This window comes from Ctenopharyngodon idella, chromosome 21 (genome assembly GCF_019924925.1).
Source record: "Ctenopharyngodon idella isolate HZGC_01 chromosome 21, HZGC01, whole genome shotgun sequence".
In the NCBI taxonomy this organism is placed as follows: Eukaryota; Metazoa; Chordata; class Actinopteri; order Cypriniformes; family Xenocyprididae; genus Ctenopharyngodon; species Ctenopharyngodon idella.
In genome coordinates, this window is record NC_067240.1 from 15,658,549 (window position 1) to 15,677,929 (window position 19,381).

Here is a 19,381-nt window from a genome sequence, read left to right on the forward strand (position 1 = left end):
CTGAATTGTTCTGCCTGCAGTCCAGATCTTTCATCTATAGAGAAAAATGACCACGAACTCTTCAGCAGCTGGAAACCTATATCAGGCAAAAATGGGACCAAATTCCAACACTAAAACTCCAGAAACCCATAGCCTCGATGCCCAGACATCTTCAAACTGTTTTGAAAAGAAGAGATGCTACACCATGGTAAACATGCCCCCTTCCCAACTATTTTGAGACCTGTAGCAGGCATCAAATTTGAAATGAAATGATCATTTTGTGCATAAAAGTGTAAAATTTCTCCCTTTAAACATTTGTTATGTTATCTATGTTCTATTGTGAATAAAATATTGGCTCATGTGATTTGAAAGTCTTTTAGTTTTCATTTTATTCAAATTTAAAAAATGTCCCAACATTTCCGGAATTCGGGTTGTATTATTTTTATTCACACTTGATCGATTTGCATTTATTCTTTTATAATTATTAATATGGATGAGATAATCCACAGCTTGATTATCAGAATCAAGTATTCAGACAAACCATTATGTATTTAAAATAATAATTATTATTTTAAATACATAATTTTGTGCCCCAAGGTGATTTGAATGAACTCTTCAAGGACAAGCAAATGTCTATTTTTTCTCTTTGTGCAATCTGTGTTGAGGACTTAAATAGTCAACCCTGTTACCATGATTTTGGACCCTCCAAATAGACCCCCCCCCCCCCCCCCCCCCCAAAAAAAAAAAAAAAGATTATTTAAGACTAAATCTTTTTAAAATATCAGCATTAAATTATTTGTTCAGACAAGGCTAGTATAATGAAATGTAAGGAAAAATGTCACCCTTGTTACTTTTTTAAAGGCATAACTAGAGGTGGCACAATGCAATTCCTTTCCAGACATTGTCTGTTACAGTGTTTAAAACCCTAAAGGAATTTATTAATTTACAGTTAGAGGATATTTTCAGCACTGGACAGCACCATCTCTCTAGCTGTATCTTTCTGGGGATTTGTTATTGCTGGCTGTTTTCTCATTAACATGCAAGTACGCGATCCCTCTCTGTGAAGAAGTGTTTACTGGAGCACTTCATTGATTCACTAGCCTTTGGTGCTCCAAATGTTCCTTCTCGTGGGGTTTATTTGGCCGAGTAGCAGTCCAAAGCTCATGCGTCATTAAAAATAAATGGCGAAAAATGGTAGTGGAGCACGCACTGGATCGTGAGATAAATGAGAACGGTCTCTTCTTGGGCTGGTGATTACGCGGAGACTGAATTAAACAAATCTTATGTCAACTTAAACGGCAAATTTAAGTCAATTTACCACAACTGCCAGAACTGTGGTCATTCTTAGTTTGTCAACGTGAATGGAAGAGACAGGTTTTTTAATCGGGTGCACGAGACAGTTTTCTCACTCGAGCACAAAAACGTTGAACTGACTGGAGAATCAGCGCGCGCAGGAAGTCTGACAGAACGCTTTCTGAGGTAAGGCGCTTTAACCTCACGACATATCAATAGTGATATTTTTTATGTATATCTTTCTCTCACAAATTCTTATCTTATTTGTAAGCACTTTGAAACTTGCCTGACAAAAACAACGGCATTATGTTGAACTAGGATGTTCCGAAAACGTCACAAGGGTATGTGCTTACAGCGTCAAGACAACATTTTGCAACGTTGTGAAATATTTATTACGTTAAAAAACGACATCTGTCGTATTACGTACTTACCATAAAACGTAAACAACCTTTCCAGGTTTTTTACAACGTTGTTGCGGAGAAGGCTCGCAGAATACGTAATGAATTCAGGTTACGTCAGAGATCTGTGGGAAGTCATCTTTCCAAACCAACACCTTTTTCCACACCAATTCAGTGAACGCTACTGGGCTGCGATATCAGGTATGGATAAGACATTTAATTAACATTCTTTATTTTCAAAAAGCTATTTTTGTTGTCTGGGAAGTCAGCTAAATAACATTTAATTAAAATTATCTCTGTTTATCGTCTTTCAAGTTTTGAAACATATTTTTCTCCTTTTAAGGGCTGTAATAAGAGATGGCTAACTGAAATAAATCTGGATATTTAGAAGCAGTTCTCGTGGAATTGTAAACCTGAGGAATTGTAAAATAATGAAGACGTCTGATGAGATTTTGTGGGGCGCTTTTAACGGGGCGTCCGAGACGAACGGGACGCGCGCGGAGAAAGTTCAGCACGTGCTCCAGCCTTTCTCATCTGCTGTCGCTCTTCTGGTGCTGGGGTTGGTCATTATAGCGATTATATTAATCTCACTGACCACCTACCACTTTCACAAAAGCAAGATGAAGAAGAGGAAGATGCTAAGGGCACAGGAGGAATATGAGCGGGATAACTGTGGCTCCTCTGTCTCGGTCAGGGTAAAGCCCGCACTGAGCCGCTGCGTGATCGCTCGCCCCGCTCCACCGCAACATCCACCGACAAAAACTGACGCTAAACAGCGCGAGGGAGTCGTGTTTGAAGGAGTTACTGGATCCTCATAACGGGGCGAATGAAAACTGGCTTTTGTATATATGTAAGATGAGCAGGTACCTATATATTCTCTTTGTTCACATTGGGAGACAGAATTGGCCTTTCTTACGATCTTCTTATGGTGGACTTTACAAAATCTCAGAATAATGACTGTCCTTTAATTTAATAACAGCTGAACCTAATGCGTTATAAGTGTATGGTGAAACACACCAGTGGGTCAGTGCTTAAAGGGAACCTTGCAGATGCTGTCCAAGGTGCTGATTATTTTTCTGTACTTATTTAATCCATTTAATCCCTCAATTTATATGTTTTTTTGAATTTGAATGGTTTAAAACAAGAAGTTCAGTATTTTACACACATCTGTCAACCTTGATTTCATGTTAACATTTTTACATGGCTGGTGTAAATTGTCACTTGACCTCTGGTTTAATTCCAGTTTGCCCCTCTGAGGATAATGTCATAAACATATCACAATACATATATAACTACCATATTTAGTGCATTAAAGGGTCTATTATTAATGTATCATCTAGATTGCTTTGTTCAAGATGTCATTGGTCAAATGTGTGCCCCGGTGGGAAACCCAGAGCCCCATGTTAAATAATTAACTTATTTGAATCACATCATAAAAGTGTAAATGTCAAGGTTGTTACAGTAACGAAACAAACCTTTCCATTTTTTCAAAACTGCCTGATAACAAATATATATATGGATTTTATTGTTTGTAAAGGTTTCTCACTGGCCCAAATTTGCAATTAAATGGGTTATTAATGTCTAATCAGGAGGGGAATGATATAAGAGTGTGAACTTTACTATTCTACTATTAGTAACTATTATTATTAGACTGTATATTTATTTGTAATTGAAGATGAAACAATATCCGCAGAGCTTAGACAGTAACTCAACTTTGTTTATCCTATGCACTTGATTTTGCCATAAGCATTTAGCAGAACCATGTGTTCATTATGCCAATATCGAAGCACACTGATCTAAAAGATCATCATTAAGATGTTTCTCTCAGATTAGATTATTTTATGTTATTAAAACATTCTCTTACAGTTGTAATGAGTTTCATGTCCAAATAAAGCTTATTTGCCTACACATCCTGCAGATGAATTGAGCATTTGTGCCACATTTATTATTTGTGCAAGATAAAGACAGTTTTCTGTATTTCTGGAGTCATCTGTAGCAATGACCACATGTGTGGTTGGACACTCATGAAAGCTTTTGTTTTTCCTCTGGCAAAGTCTCAGCATAATCCACGCCAGCCTGCAGATCATCTTATAATCATTTTGTTGTTTTGCATTGTTGGAAAGCATGACAAAGCACAGTTTGAGACCATTTCCAGACACAAATCTCTGATTTTCTTATTAGTATGGATATTGTCTTTAAATGAGACAACACTGAATCTCTGATTTTGTGTTTATAAAGGTATAAATCTGTACAACTAATCGAACATTTCATCAGTAATCTCAGAATTACAGTTATCTAGAGTTTATGTCTTACAATACTGGGTGATCATGTGAAACAAAGAGGTTGTTTTGAGAGGCTTGATAAAAATGCCAGATTATCTCTGGAGATGTAAAAGCATGAAATCAGCTGGATGGTGTATCAGGGTCGGGAAGAGCTCTCCCGGGACAATAACTTTCCACGTCCCTTCGCTCTCAGCCCTATAGTCCGCAGCTGACACTAGCACGTTATGTTAAAAGGAGATGCCTCCTATTGTAACTGTATATTTTAAAGAAAAAAGAGTTGATTCCTGTAACTAAGATACAGTTCAACTCAATAAGTAACAGTTAAAGTACAGGCTGACCCATCATTACACTCTAGAATCTGTTACAGCACGCTACATACCTGTCAGCAATTTTGCAGCAACTAAACTTCATCCTTTGGGGTTAAAAAAAAAAAGAAATTATATTTCACCTGCCTCTCACTGTCACAGCCATCTTGATTTATGACAGGCTCCTTTTGCAGGCTTGTCAGCTCAGCAACATGAAATTCACAGTTTATCTCCCATGCGTGGATGAATAAGACTATACTCCAATATAAAATGTCAATCATGATGCTCTCTTTAAATGCGTACAAACAAGGACATATTAAATTGATAAAAAGTGACTGTAAAGACGCAAAGAATTTATAAAGTTGCAAAGAAAATGTTGTCCATTCAAACTTTATATTCATAAAAGAATTTTGAAAAAATGTAGAACAGTTTTCACAAAAATATTAAAGGGATAGTTCACCCAAAAATGAAAATTGTCATAATTTGTTCCAAACCTGTATGAGTTTCTTTCTTCTGTTGAACACAAGAGAAGATATTTTAAAGAATGTAATAAAACAGTTGATTTAAGCAACTGACTTCCATTGAATTTTCTTTTCCTACTATGGAAGTCAATGGCTACCGTCAACTGTTCGATTACCAACATTCTTTAAAAGATCTTATTTTGTGTTAAACAAGAAACTCATACAGGTTTGGAATAACATGAGGGTGAGTAAATGATGACAATTTTAATTTTTTGATTTTTTTCCACATTAACAATAATAATAAAAAGACTATACACAGGGGTGCACACAACTTTTTTTGGTCTGGTTCTCAAGGGAGCACCTGGAGATTTTGCTTGGTACTCACACTTTATGCAACACACTTATCCTAAAATTCCTCCTGACTGCTCTCCTCACTATCTTCTTTTCTCTCAAACATTGTAGATGATGATAATGATTTTTTTTTAATTATTATTATTTTATTTTACTAACATTAATGACAGACAACAGCAAGAATATTGGCTGCTGTCACTTTAAGAAGGAAAGCACGGACTAAATAACTGACACACATCCGTTTTTTTTTCTCAACTGTTCACTTATGACATAACCGAGAGAATACTTACCGAGACAGGTATTTTGACATAATTGTGGGTGTATGTGTCCGTTCAAGCAAAAGTAAACGCTGTCTGTCTGACTGTCTCTCTCTCTCTGTGTGCGCGTTTCGGGGGTGTGAGGCTGTGCGCACAGATAACAGCTCGCGAGTCCCGATTTTCGCCTCTTTTTCCGCTTTTAAAATCGTTTGAATGTTAATTAGCGAGACAAAACACATCCAAATGATAAACTTTCACTCTATGATGGTTAAATTTAGCAGTTAATCCGCGAATCACATGCGTGCCGAACCATTGGACCTTATCCGTACGGATCACGGATTAACTGCGATCCGTTGCACACCTAATTAAAGAACACACTTATCATCATGATTGCTATCTTACCAGAGATGGAGAAAAATCCTACTCCAGTAAGTAAACGTGTTCCTGTGAACCGGTCCTCAAAAATGTTGGTTCTCAAAAGCGCTTCCTTCCATGTTTCCTGGTGTGTATCGTTTATTTTTACCGCGCATGCGCACCTGTGTACCACTTATGTGCACCCCTGACTATACTCAAGTCAATCAAGTAATGAACAAGGAAATAACAGAATTGATGCAAACTTCATCAAATATAAGACAAATTCTGCTGTAAAAAAGACAATAGTGTCATTATTCAGCTGAAGTCAGTTCAGTGTTCATTTCAAAAACTAAAGTTCATCAATTATGAAACAAATTCAATTTCGCTATAAGCAGATCTAAGGCAAGTGTCATTATTTGGCGCAGTTCAATGTTGATTCAATTCACTTCAGTAACGGGTTGTATGTAACAAATTTCGTCAATAATGAAACTAATGTGATTTAGCTATAAAGCAGCTCTATTGAAGACAATAGTTTTACCATCCAGCTAAATTCAGTTCAAGTTTTGTTCTCATCCGATAGTGTCAGTGCAGTCAAATCGATAAAAAAAACCCTGAATATTAAGTGTCTTACACCAATATAAAGTTACTTTAAAAATGTCAATCATATGATACTCTCTTTAAATGTGCACATAGTTGCTGCAGGGTTTTTGTCTCTCTCAGTCTCACATACCAAGGCTGTTAAATTACTCAAACATGTTGGAGAGAAATCAGTGCCTGCAGGGGGGACGCTTGCCTGTCTGTTTGCTGGGACATGTGACTCTCACTGACAGCAAACCTTTTCTGGGCGGCCCTTCAAAGAGTTGGGTATTTAAAGCACAAAGTTGGACGAGGCATCCTGACTGAGCACCTCGGCAAAGACCTGGACCCCAGCTCTGAGTGCAGAGATGACAGATTCGAGCTTGCGTATCAGTGGGGGAGCCGTCAGATTTGGAGCCACCTATGGAGGCAACCGTCTGTTCTCCTCCGGAGCTAGGGGTGGTGGAGGTGTTAGTGTGGCTCTGTCCCGTTCGCTCGGCTTGGCGAGGGGGGGTGGAGCAGGAGCCGGTTTTGGCCTGGGAGGAGGTCTGGGTGTAGGTTTTGGGGCTGGAGCTGGTGCAGGAGCAGGACTGGGCGCTCTTGCTTTTGGGGGCGGCCTCGGCTTGGGTGCCGGCGGAGCCAGGGCAGCGGGGATCAGGGCTGGTGTGGCTCCTCTGAGAGCCCGTCTGGGAGGCAGAGTCTTCAAAATCGGAGGCTATGGTTTCAACCCATCCTTCATCAGCTCTTCCACTACGGTAGACACAGGTGCCGGTCCAATGCCCAGCATCGATCCAACACTCCCATCGCCGGACACAGTGCAGGTCACACGCCTGAAAGAGAAGGAGGAGCTGCAGGCCCTCAATGATAAATTTGCATCTTTCATTGATAAGGTGAGTAAAAGTCTCAGTTGGGTTTATTTACAACCATTTTTACAAATATCATGCTAAAATGGATTAACTTAGGTTCAGTAAAAAGAAAAGATTCACTAAATATCTGCTTTTACAAATAAGGTTCTAATGACTATGACTTTGTCATTTCACAGGCCCGGTCTCTGGAGCAGCAAAACGCAGTACTAAAAGCTAAGATTTCTATGTTTACTAACCCAGAGCAGGGCGGACCTGCCAGCACTTCCATCCTTCTGACCTCTGCCATCGGAACGTATAAATCCCAGATTGACAGCCTCACCGCTACTAAAGAGGCCATCATTGCTGAGATTGAGCACTATAAAGGCATTATTGAGGATGTTCAAGCCAGGTGAATCCACAGAATATCAGACTCTCTCACTGCAGCAGAAGAAATGTACATTCATTTATAAAAAATATAGGCTATCGTTCAAAAGTTTGGGGTCAGTAAGATTTTTTTTTCCCTGAAAAAACTTTATTCATTTATTCAGCAACAATGCACTGAAAAGGTATCAAAACTGACAGTAAAGAAATGTATAATATTGCAAAGAAGTCTTGAACTTTGTATCAAAGAATCCTGAAAAAACTGTATCATAAAAATATTAAGCAGCACAACTTTTTTCAACATTGATAATAATAAGAAATGTTTTCTTGAGAATCAAATCATATTAGCATATTAGAATGATTTCTGAAGGATCATGTGAGTAATGATGCTGAAAATTCAGCTTTGTCATCATAGGAATAAATTACATTTTAAAATACATTCAAATTGAAAACACTTATTTTAAATTGTAATAATATTTCACAATATTACTGTTTTTACTGTATTTGTGATCAAATAAATGCAGCCTTGGTGAGCAGAAGACTTTCAAAAACATTTTTAAATTAAAGCTCTAGGAGGAGTTTGTTAAAGTACAACGTCTGGAAATGGCAAGTTTTGTAGAGTAAATTAAAAATATCTGACTTCCTGTTGGTTTTCAGATTTTGTACCAGGAGACTTTTTTGTAGGTATTGGGCTGTTACATGTGTAACGAATTTCAATTTTGTAGGTGGCGCTATAGAGCCATTTTGCCACACCTAATTCTGAAACGTAAATTTTCACCACTTCTGAGGCGTGTGCAAAGCTTCATGAGTTTTCAAGCATGTTTAGGCCCTCAAAAATGCGATTCATATCGGAGAAGAAGAAGTAGAAGCAAAGCAATTCCAATAGGGTCCTCACACCATCGGTGCTCGGGCCCTAAAAATCTTACACACCCCAAACTTTTGAACGGTAGTTTGAAAGAGTGTTGAAGAAACATCATTGATTGCCCCAACATTAAAGCTAATTTTAGAAGCTTTTATCTTTCCATGAAAAATTTCATTATATTTCAGTGCACATTTGTAATTTTATTGAACTGCTGCTCATTTAGTTCTGCCTTCTTATTGGCACTTTTTTGGTTTGATTTTAATACTCGACATGAATCTAGTTCGCATCTGTATTGTTAAAGTAATTGTACCATAATGAGTAAGGCATTTAAAGTTTCTTAAATTAGTCTTTGAACACCTGCTTAGGTGATTGTCACAGATAAAATATGCCCTTTGGGTAAGAAAAGATCAGTCAAGAGAACAATTGCTAATGTACCTGCACATTCTCTCCTCCTTTACTGTCTCAGGTATGATGAGGAAACAGCTCAAACCAAAACTCTGGAGCTCGACTGGACTGCACTGAAAGAGGTATGAAACATACAACATACATCAGAAAGTTTCCCAGATGACCATGTCTCACAAACTCTCCTCCATTAGGAAGTGGACAACCTCTACCTTTCCATCTTTGAGTTGCAAACCAGCATCAGTGGTTTGGAGGATCATATTGCTCTGTCCAAGCAGGTGTATGACGCTGTGAGTCTGCAGGATGCCTCTATTTCAACATACCTTAATTTATTTCAGCACTGTTAAAATGGATTATGAATTTCCCCAATGACCTAAGCTTGTTGTATATGTCTGTCTGGGTGTGTGATAGAAAGTGAAAGAGGTGCGAAACATTGTGACTGGTGGTGTCAAGTCAGCAGTGTCTATCTCAGTGGATAACGCAGCCCAGGCACAGGATCTGACCTCAGCGCTGACTGAAGTCAAAGCTCACTATGAAGCCCTGGCTCAACGCAGCAAGCAGGACGCCCTCCTCTCAGTGCAGGACAGTGTATGAAACCTTTGCTCTGTAATAAGAAAGCTAAACTAACTCCTATTTGGAATATTAGGTAACCATTTACAATAAGATTGGATAGGCCTATAACATTAGTTAACATTAAACCCTTATCTTATTGTAAATTGATACTTAATATGTACATTATATGAACATTTGGTAGTGAATAATGTAAGACTCTGATGCATCCTTGCATAGGGTGACCACCTGGTTATTGCTCTGTTACAGGAAAATAGATGTGATTTTGCGGGCACGTGTGTAAGAGATAAATTTACTACTACTATACTATGTAAATATTGATTTACATTAGTTGGAAAGGCTGTTTGCCATCACGTTGTATTTTATTATTTTGTGTTTTAAATCGCCAATGAGCTTTGTTAATTGTGACTGGCACTCTGCCCAGGTTCGAATCATTCAATGTAATTTACTCTACAGAAAAAATACTATAGTGTTTTTGAACCATACTATAGTAAATTGTAGTATACTGTATGTATTATAGTATTTACAACACTTTGGTAATGAATGCTACAGCATACTGTAGTATTAACTATAGTGAACTGATAAACTGTAATAAATACTGTAGTATACTTTAGTTTTTACTACAGTAAACTGTAGTGTATTGTAGTATAAGATGCCCTATAGTTGTAGAAACTTACTACAGTATTGGGTAAAATAATTTGTTTATATTACCATAGTTGTTATATTACCACAACTATAGAATTACCACAACAAATGAATTCAAGTACTTTACTAAAGTATGGTTCAAAAACACTGTATTTACTATAAATTACTATGGTATTTTTTCATGTGACCTAGTCAGTCTGCTAAATATAATGAACCGAGTAACAGGCTAGTAGGTAAAAATCACAATTTATACTAAAATTAATTAGAGACTATTTTTTCCCCCTTTATTTATTAGACTATGTAAACATTAAATGCGTTTTACCGGATTCAATGCATCTTGAACTTGTATTTTATGTTGGATCTGGCTGGCAACTTTGAGCAGGACGATCTTATCCAGGATGTTTTTTAGATGACGCCCTGGCTGGAGTAGCTGTATTTAACGACTTTTGAGGAGGTCTTCTCCACTTATTGTGGCATTGTAAGTTCAGGGAAGAAAAAATACATTGCGGGACGCAGGACAAAGCTTCCAATTTCGGTGGTCACCCTATCCTTGGATGACTTACTCGATTCATCTTTTACAAACTGCCCCCCCCAAGTGGCGAGTACTTGTATTGCAGGTGTAACAACAACCACATGTTTTGGGCCAGACTGAGATCAACTTACAGCCTCATTTCTTTTGTTTGGCTATATAGCTCTCCATGATGTCTGTATCCTCTCAGCCAAGTTCTCAGACACTCACTACAGCCAAAGAGGAGCTGCGAGTTTACAAACTACAGATTGACTCTGTGCAGAGGGAGATTGAGAGGCTCAAATCTTTGGTGCGTATTTAAGTGTCACAATACTGGGTAAATTATGTCAGTTTGCCCCTTTTTTTGGCATTCTTGTGATTAACTGATGCCCTCTACAATGACAGAACTTGCAGCTGGAGTCTCAGGTGGAGGAAGCAGAGTGTCACTCCAACTCCCACACGGAGACGTACCAGGATCAAGTTCTTACTCTCAAATCTCAACTTGATGACCTCAGAAAGGTAAACTCAGTTAAGACTAAATGATCATCAATCATTATTTTTAACTAATAACAAAGCGAATGAACCTAATAAACCTGCCACTCAGACTCTACTAAATCTTTCTTCAGCAAATCACTCATTACGGTCAAGAATATCAGGAGCTTCTCGCAAGCAAGATGTCCCTGGATGTTGAAATCACAGCCTATAAGAAACTCCTGGACAGTGAAGAGAACAGGTGAGGAGGTTTAACACGAGTAGACGAGATTTTGTTCATTCAACGTCGATCACTTTGTATCTGTCTCGTGGACTAGGTTGAAATCTGGAGGTGGTGTTACCGTGCACATGTCTAAGACTGTCGTCGGAGGAGGAGCAGCGGCTGGAGGAGGAGGAGGAGGTCTAGGTTTGGGTGCAGGAGGTGCCGGTCTGGGTCTCGGAGGTGGATTTGGGCTGGGCGGAGGGCTAGGAGGAGGTCTTGGGGGTCTAGGCCTGGGACTCGGTGGAGGACTGGGCTTCGGAGCAGGTGCAGGAAGTTCCTTCGGTGCAGGAAGCAGTTACATGTCCTCCAGCCTGAGCAGCAGTGCCTGTAAGTATTCAGAAATGTGTTCATACGTGTACACCATCAATTATTCTGTTTTAGTTTTAGGTCACTAATCAAATAATTATAATAAATACAAAAACAAAATAAAAATTGATAAAATTTGTGACATTGATCATTGTGATTCTTTGAACAGTCAAATGTTCTTGCTTCCATTGACTCATTCTCAAATCATGCTGGTTAATGTGATCATCAAGTTTGACAGAAACTTGAGTTCATGCAACTAAAATGCTGCTGTCACCAAAAGCAAAAGAGGGACAAACCAAATACTTAGACATTTTAAAATTCATAATCTTTTCAGTTCATCTTTTCACTTAAATTGTTCTGCTTATAATATAGTAGTGTAAGTGATTTATATTAAAATAGAAAAGCAATTTCAGTTGTGGTCTCAGGCTTTAGGACCCCACTAACTTAACTCAAATGGTAAAAATGACGTTCACAAATACTTTGCAGTGAAATGTCATGTTCGCTTGGTCACATTTTCCATTGTTTTCACCCAGTGTCGTCCACTGTTTACTGAAGATTCAGAACCTCCACTCATCAAGCCACAACCGAATGCTGAGCTTCCACATGTAGGGCACAGCGAGGAAGCCTACCATCACACTTCATGAAGAACGCCTTCCAAAAGTTCACACTTTTTGACCGCACCATTACTTATGTTTTACATAACGGTGAAAGATTAATTCCCCATCTGTATGTTAATTTTGGGTCCAAATTTTGAATTCATTTGAACACCAGATCAAAATGTCTATATTGTTTTTGCAAGATTTTGTTTATTTTCATGCATCACTTCCTGCTACAATAAATAAATAAATAAACCCTGTCCTGGTTATTACCGAGGAAAAAACACAGTAGTGTTTAATCTTTCCATGTAATGATGTAAATGAAATCTAAATTCTAATAATGATTCATTTAATAATAAAAAAGTGTCTGTAAAAAATAAATAAAATAAAATATACAGTATATGGAAATGTATATAAAATGTACCTATACATTGTTTAAAAATATATTAATGAATATAATATGTCTGTACTAATATATTTTATATTTAGTTTGAAAAACGTTAATATACTGTATAGCATTACATGGACTTTTAATGAATTGAATTAGACCATACCATTAATCTTTTAACCTTCTTAGCATAATGTTAGGAAATATATCTTTAAAATTAAGGTCCTTGTCGAATTTACGCTATTTTTGTAACAAGAAAACAATGTGACAACATGCTTAAAAAGCGGAAAAACATACCCACACAACACCTACAGACTTTTTCAAATGTCATAAAGCCTAAATAATGAAACATCGCCCTAACATTAAAAAAGCTAGGCTACGTCTAGCAAAGCGTCGAAAGACCCTCCAACGAATGTTGAGTACATTATAAACTCAGTCTCTAAGAGTTTGTCTCTGAAAGACTCAGCCTTTTATTTCTTCTTCTTCTTTGAAATCACATTCTGCCCTTTTTGAGAAAAACAGCTATGTTCTACATGATTCTCCGTCAGGTTGCAACAGTTTTTTTTTGTCACCAAATGCTAATGAAGGGGCTGCATTTCAAAGGTTTGACATTTTGTACGACAGTAAACACAGATGTAGCTTGCAGACTTTGAAGCTGGTGTTTTCACCTCTTGTCTTGTGTGTTACTGTGGGTTTGTGGTGGTCTCTTTACTGGTGTCCGGCATGATTCTTCACGGATGTGGTGAGAGTCAGTTTGAAACAGGAAACACTCAGGTTCATTCTGCTCTCATTAGTCCTTCATTCGACTTCAAGCGAAATCCATCATAATGGAGATCGGTACATGGGTAAAGGTAACAGCTCACCAACTAATACTCAACTAATACGCTTCATATTTCAGCACTATGATTGAAAGAAAAGTGTTAAATGTGTATGAATCGCTTAAGAGCGGGAAACAGCTTTTTGATGCTCTTTAGGCCTATAATGGGTTTGGGGGGTATTTAAGTTGTCGAATAGCCTACTTTTACCACTTCCTCACGTTATATGTTCCTCACCTGTTATACAGTAAATTAAAGAAAGAAAGAAAACTATTGTTGGTTACATAATTTGCATTCTGTGGTTGTTAGCTGTTGATAACAAACTCATGGTGCTTCATCGAACACTATCAGTTCAGTCATCTCACATATGAATAATTCTCTTATCTTGAGTTGTGCTATTGTGTCAGAGGCTATTTGTTATCATTTCCTCACTATGCATGTTAAAGAAAATCTGTAAACCTCTGAAAGAAAGAAATTAGACGGAAGAGAAATATATTTTCTAAGAAAACCTTTTTGATTTTTTTTATTGTTCAAGGCATGATTGAAGTCCAAAGCCAGCAAGGAGTTTTCCTTGCCATCATTTCTTTGGCTTGTCTTGGTTGTATTTACACTTTCTGTCTGTGGTGCAGAAAGAAATCTAGTAAGTGTCTTGACATCACAACAGCTCTATAAAATGCATTTAGTTTTTCTCAGCTGCTTTACCTTTATCTTACATGTGCACTATACATATATTTGTCTTTGTCATCTAATGTTGCTGTATTTATTTAATTTTTTTTTTTTTTTTTTGAGCTATGCGACAAGAGGACAATGACCTGTATGACCAAGATCATTAGTAAGTAAAATGTTTAGTCTATTTATTAATGTTAATTAAATATCAATTCAACTACTTAATAAAATGAATATATATCATATATATATATATTATAAAATAATAAATAATACTATTTATTATTTTTTGCTTTCAGCATAGACAGTAATTCTGACAATAAGGAATATAAAGCAGGTAAACTACATCCTCTTTCATCACTTTCGGAAGGGAAAATGTCTTATTGTGGACTTGAACATCTAGTGTCAGGTTTTTTTTATTTCTTTTTCACACATTTTCTGTCACAGAAAAGCTGAAATTCAGAATGCGCTCTTCGTTATCCAAGAATGAGATTTTATTCATATCTTGTTTATTTTTTTTAGTGATTAGACCAAACCAAAGTAAGATGCCTTCAACCTCAAGGTGAGGTCCTTTGAAAAATAGCCAATGCAGCCACTTGCATAGTTTTATTTACTGTTATATTCACATCCACTAAATTCTTTCTAAAATACCATATTATTTTGGTAGATTTTGATATTTTGATGATAGAAAGATCAAAATGAAGAAAATGTTACAGGTGTGCTAAATGTATTTTCACAGACAATCAACGGCGAACAGGCCTGTGGATAGTAAGAATTTCCTACTGCAATGTTTGAACTCTTATCTCTATGGTACCAATTTAGGACAATTCTTTCAATATTTTGATATGTAATCATTTTTGTTATTTTTGACTGTTTCCCTGAAGGTGACATCCATTGGAGTTATCAGAACATTCGAGATGGTAAGAATCATGACTAATGCGATCTTAATAAACTTATATTTCACTTATAAATGAATGGCATTTTTAAATATGAACATGTAGCCTAAAGTAACATTTTTGCTTCTGCAACAGAACAAGGCTTCTTGGAACCAACATATGTGTGAGTGTTGTTTTCACATGGTTATGTAAGGGAAAACAAGCCAGATACTAATCAAAGACTTTGGTTTACAAAAGCTAAGCTTGTTTACAATGAGACTACAATCTACATTTGATATGCTTACATGCCTTTTTATTTTTATAGGGACCCAATTCCAAATTCCCTTTATGCCAACGACGATGATGCAGGTAAATGTGTGCTGTTAATTGTTAGTCTAATGCAACCGTTGCACACGGTTCACTTTCTACAGTTGTGTTCACAGGAAAAATGAGGTCAAGTGACAAATTTTCAGCCGAGTACCTAAACCTGTGAAGATATCAAAAAGCAGTTAAAGATAAATGCAGAATGTCTAATTCAAAAGAAGCTACAAGTCACACACAACTGAAAATGTTAATGGGTGCATGAGACATTGCACAAATGGATGAACTGATGCTTAAAGCAGTTTTTTAATGAGATGTCACATTCCTCAGGTATGGATACAGGAGAATACGAGAATGTTTTTCCAACAAAAGAAGTGCAACATGACTCAGGTTGGTGTTTTCAATGACTTTGACATCTATTAGTAGTTTTTCTCAGTTTTTCTCAGTCGCTTTGGCTCAATTCTCGAATTAGACTTTTTTTCTTCTTAAAACAATAAGTTCAGGTATATGTGCAAAAGAAAAAGTACAATTGTCTACAATTTGCACACTAACTAAATGCACATGATCAAAACTGATGTGTTGATTCTCAGGGAAACTGCATGTCAAACTCTTCACAACTTCTAAACATTCTTTCATCGTGTGAGCCTCCACATGCAAAATGATCCATTCAGTTATCAAAATCTGTGAAACATGCTTGTATATTTCATGATAACTGTGACATGGAATATTTGTAATGTCTGCTGAATTGGCAAATGTCCTGCCATTGTAATGAAATAGGAATAACAATCTTATCAATCAAGTTTGGAATCATACAGTAGGCTATATGGAGTTTTCCCAGCACAATCGCTGCCATTTTTGAACATGGAAGAACGTCTAAATCCCTAAACAGCTACAGCAGTTTATTTTTGTAGAAATGTGTTACATATAAACTGAAAATACACAGTTGCTTGTCGTGGAAGAGCAATAGGAAGATATGTAAGAATGTGTGAGGTGAGGGGAAGACATATTGTAATAGAATATGTAAAAATGAACCAGCAACTGTGAATTTTCAGTTTACATGTAACACATTTCTACAAATATGTGCTGTATAAATAATTAAAAATGTTTGGTCCCACTTTATATTAGGTGTCTTTAACTACTTTGTACTTACATTTACTGTAAATTAATCATATGATACAATGCATTTATTGTGTACATACAAGTTTTTACATTGTACTTATTTTACAGTAAAAAAAAAAAAAAAAATACAGCAGTAATTACACTGTTGAGCCTTCCATTAACCTTTAACCCACCCTTAAACCTACCCATACCACCAAACCGGTCACTAACCATACCCATATCCACTTCCATAGCAGGAGTTTTGCAATACAGTATGAATACAATAATTGCATTGTACTTATTTTTTATGTAAAGTACATAGTCAATTAGGACACCTAATAGAAAGTGTGACCAAATGTTTCTTTTTGTGTACTACAGTATTGACTTTTCCTAGTAGATTTTTACCTACTGCTGAGAACTGTATCAAAAAAGCTCAGTTTGAAACACAAGAGTATTCAGCTCGACAAAACTGACATTCTTGTATAGTGTAGAAAACAGTCAACTAAAAAGTAGAAAATAGTGTTGTAGTAATCGAGACCGGTCTTAAGACCATTTTTTGAAGGTCTTGGTCTTGACCACATTTATACTCGGCCTTGTCTCGGTCTAAGACTAAGAGGACTCGGGATTTTGTTTCAAGACCGTCAAGACTACAACTGCTGGGATATTACTTAATTGCCAGTGCATTGTCTGATTTATTTATTAACATCATTAATGTGATTGGATATAAAATTTACTGCTTCAGATGCAATCAATAACTTATTTCCTTTTTTATTTATTGTGCCGGTTCAGAAATTAATGAGGGATTGTGTCAAAAATGTCACCAAAATTAATGCAAATGCTCACAAAATTCAAGATATTGCTGCAAAAAAGTACTTAAATGAGATCCGGATTTTTATATTATAACATGTGATACAATTAAGCAATATCACAAGAGCAAAATATCACAAATTTGAGTATGATTGCAAACATTATATTGCTTTAATACAAACATTCAATAATAAAAAACATTATTTTCAACATTATTTATACATTGGTAACACTTTACAATAAGGTTCATTAGTTAAACATTAGTTAATGTATTAACTAACATGAACTAACCATGAGCAATACATTTGTTACTGTATTTACTAATCTTCGTTAACGTTAGTTAATGAAAATACAGTTCTTCATTGTTGTTCGTGTTAGTTCACAGTGCATAACTAATGTTAATAAGATTTTAATAATTAGTAATTAGTATTAGTAAATGTTGAAATGAACATTAATAAAGATTAATAAATGCTGTAGAAGTGCAGTTTATTATTAGTTCATGTTAACTAAAGTAATTAACTAATGTTAACTAATGAACCTTATTGTAAAGTGTTACCTATACATTTGTTAGTTACCAATTCAGATGCGTCTTCTATACCACCTCTGTAGTGCAAAGATGATTTTTGTTGTCAGTGATTTCATTCGATTGGTAACAGCTCTATATAGTGTCTTCTAATTATATTTATTGATTAAAAATAAGTAATTTCTCAGGCGGTAATGTGGATCTTTATGAAATTAAAGAGTGCAAGTCTGGTCTTGGATTCGGTGGTCTTGACTACAGCACTAACAGAAAACATGCAATTTGCAACAAATATTTCCATAGTGAAAAAACATCTAAACATTTTGACCAGTGTGGCTCACATGATGACAAAAACACTTTATTTTGGTGGCACTGGCCAATTTACTGACATAATATCTAGGTTTTGGTTTAGGGTGAGTAACTACATTTTGCAGACATGCAATAAAGTTCTGATGTTCCAGCGAACACTTGTGACATTTGCACTTACAGTTTAGAGATTGTTAAAACTGTTTCAAAAAATGCCAAAGAGAGAAAAATGTTGAGAAAAACTAGTAACATCAACAAATACTATTACATCATATAATAATGTTCAAATTGTCATCCAGGGCTCAACAATAATATAATAATAATTTGATTCAAAATTTTATTTTACACTAGCTTGACCCTACTTAAGTTTTGTCATTGCCCTGGTTTTCTCACACACACACACACGCGCACACAGGTGTTAGCAACTTGATCCCCCGTTTTCACAGAGATGGCTTAAGCTAGTCCTAGACTAAAATACATGTTTGAGCTGTTTTTTATCTGAAATCATGCAATGACATTTCTTAAAATAAGTCAGAGCCATTGTTTTGTCTCAAGATGCACACCAGTAATGTTTTTTTTTTTAGGGTAAGTTTATAAAAGCTACTTAAATACCCTAATTGAACTAAGGCCTAATCCTGGCTTAGGATATGCCCTGTCTTTGAAATCAGGCCGATATGATTTTATAAAAGCTTTATTTGTTTGTTGTGTTTGGCATTGTTTCAACAGATAGCTGTAATTATGAAAACTTGAAAAACGACAGTGAGGAAGGTAATATGGTTATTTGTTTGGTTGATAATTTCTATTGTTAATTTATGAGATGGCACCACTCACTTTGTTCTTTCCTTCTTATACAGATTCAGAATCAGAATACGTGAACGCACCAAGAGGAAACATTTCTGGATCAGAATGAAATGACCTGTTTTTTGTTGTGTTTTTTACATTTTGGTTTTCATGCAAGTGTGCATTTACTGTAAAGTAAAAAAAAAAAAAAAAAGTGTTCTGTTTAAACTTGTCAAATAATGCTCAGCTCTGCTGATCAATAAACAACTGTTCAATTCAGTGTTAATGAACAAATATGGACAAGTGTTATACAAGACCATCTAAAATACTTCATACAACAAAGGAACTAAATGTGTTAAGGCTACATATCAAGAAGGTTTTTTTGTGAAGATTTTTTTCAAGCGTTTCATAAAGGTGTGACAAATGAGTCAGATGTGTACCCAGTCCTTTCAATCACAAGTGAACCAAAAAAGTACTGGAGGCGAAAGGCATGTTGAGGAACATTATATACAAACAAGTCTAAGGTCTAATTTGGTGTCTGCATCTTGATGATGCTTTTTCCACCTTGCTCTAAATTGTCCCTTGCAGAACTATATTGAAACTGAAACCTATAAAATTGTCACTTGTTCTGCTCTACTATTTCTAACATATGGTACAAGAAATTTCATTGTTGGAATGAA

The 19,381-nt window shown here is 36.2% G+C and overlaps 2 protein-coding genes and 2 long non-coding RNA genes across 4 annotated transcripts; 3 read left to right on the top strand and 1 right to left on the bottom strand.

Moving 5' to 3' along the window:
* Positions 1 to 951: 951 nt before the first annotated feature.
* LOC127504227 (uncharacterized) lies at positions 952 to 1,866 on the top strand. Its single transcript, XR_007927311.1, has 3 exons — positions 952 to 1,458; positions 1,544 to 1,613; positions 1,729 to 1,866. It is a non-coding gene; the product is annotated as an uncharacterized LOC127504227 (long non-coding RNA).
* Positions 1,867 to 4,805: 2,939 nt separating this feature from the next.
* On the top strand, positions 4,806 to 12,403 carry si:dkey-183i3.5 (uncharacterized protein LOC566445 homolog). The gene is made up of 10 exons (XM_051878768.1): positions 4,806 to 7,146; positions 7,299 to 7,510; positions 8,811 to 8,871; positions 8,941 to 9,036; positions 9,158 to 9,334; positions 10,654 to 10,779; positions 10,875 to 10,988; positions 11,096 to 11,202; positions 11,279 to 11,550; positions 12,063 to 12,403. The coding sequence occupies exons 1-10, from the start codon at positions 6,625 to 6,627 to the stop codon at positions 12,080 to 12,082; spliced, it is 1,707 nt and encodes a 568-aa protein (XP_051734728.1). The 5' UTR covers positions 4,806 to 6,624; the 3' UTR covers positions 12,083 to 12,403.
* On the bottom strand, positions 6,952 to 8,945 carry LOC127504228 (uncharacterized). Its single transcript, XR_007927312.1, has 3 exons — positions 8,780 to 8,945; positions 7,359 to 7,539; positions 6,952 to 7,086 (listed from the first exon to the last, which is right to left on the bottom strand). It is a non-coding gene; the product is annotated as an uncharacterized LOC127504228 (long non-coding RNA).
* Positions 12,404 to 12,979: 576 nt separating the features above from the next.
* si:dkey-183i3.6 (LAT2 domain-containing protein) lies at positions 12,980 to 18,995 on the top strand. Its single transcript, XM_051878581.1, has 12 exons — positions 12,980 to 13,364; positions 13,864 to 13,968; positions 14,118 to 14,160; positions 14,294 to 14,331; positions 14,517 to 14,556; positions 14,734 to 14,762; positions 14,879 to 14,914; positions 15,026 to 15,053; positions 15,195 to 15,238; positions 15,521 to 15,580; positions 18,648 to 18,689; positions 18,776 to 18,995. Exons 1-12 carry the CDS (start codon positions 13,355 to 13,357, stop codon positions 18,829 to 18,831), a joined length of 531 nt encoding a protein of 176 aa, XP_051734541.1. The 5' UTR covers positions 12,980 to 13,354; the 3' UTR covers positions 18,832 to 18,995.
* The last annotated feature ends 386 nt before the right edge of the window (positions 18,996 to 19,381 follow it).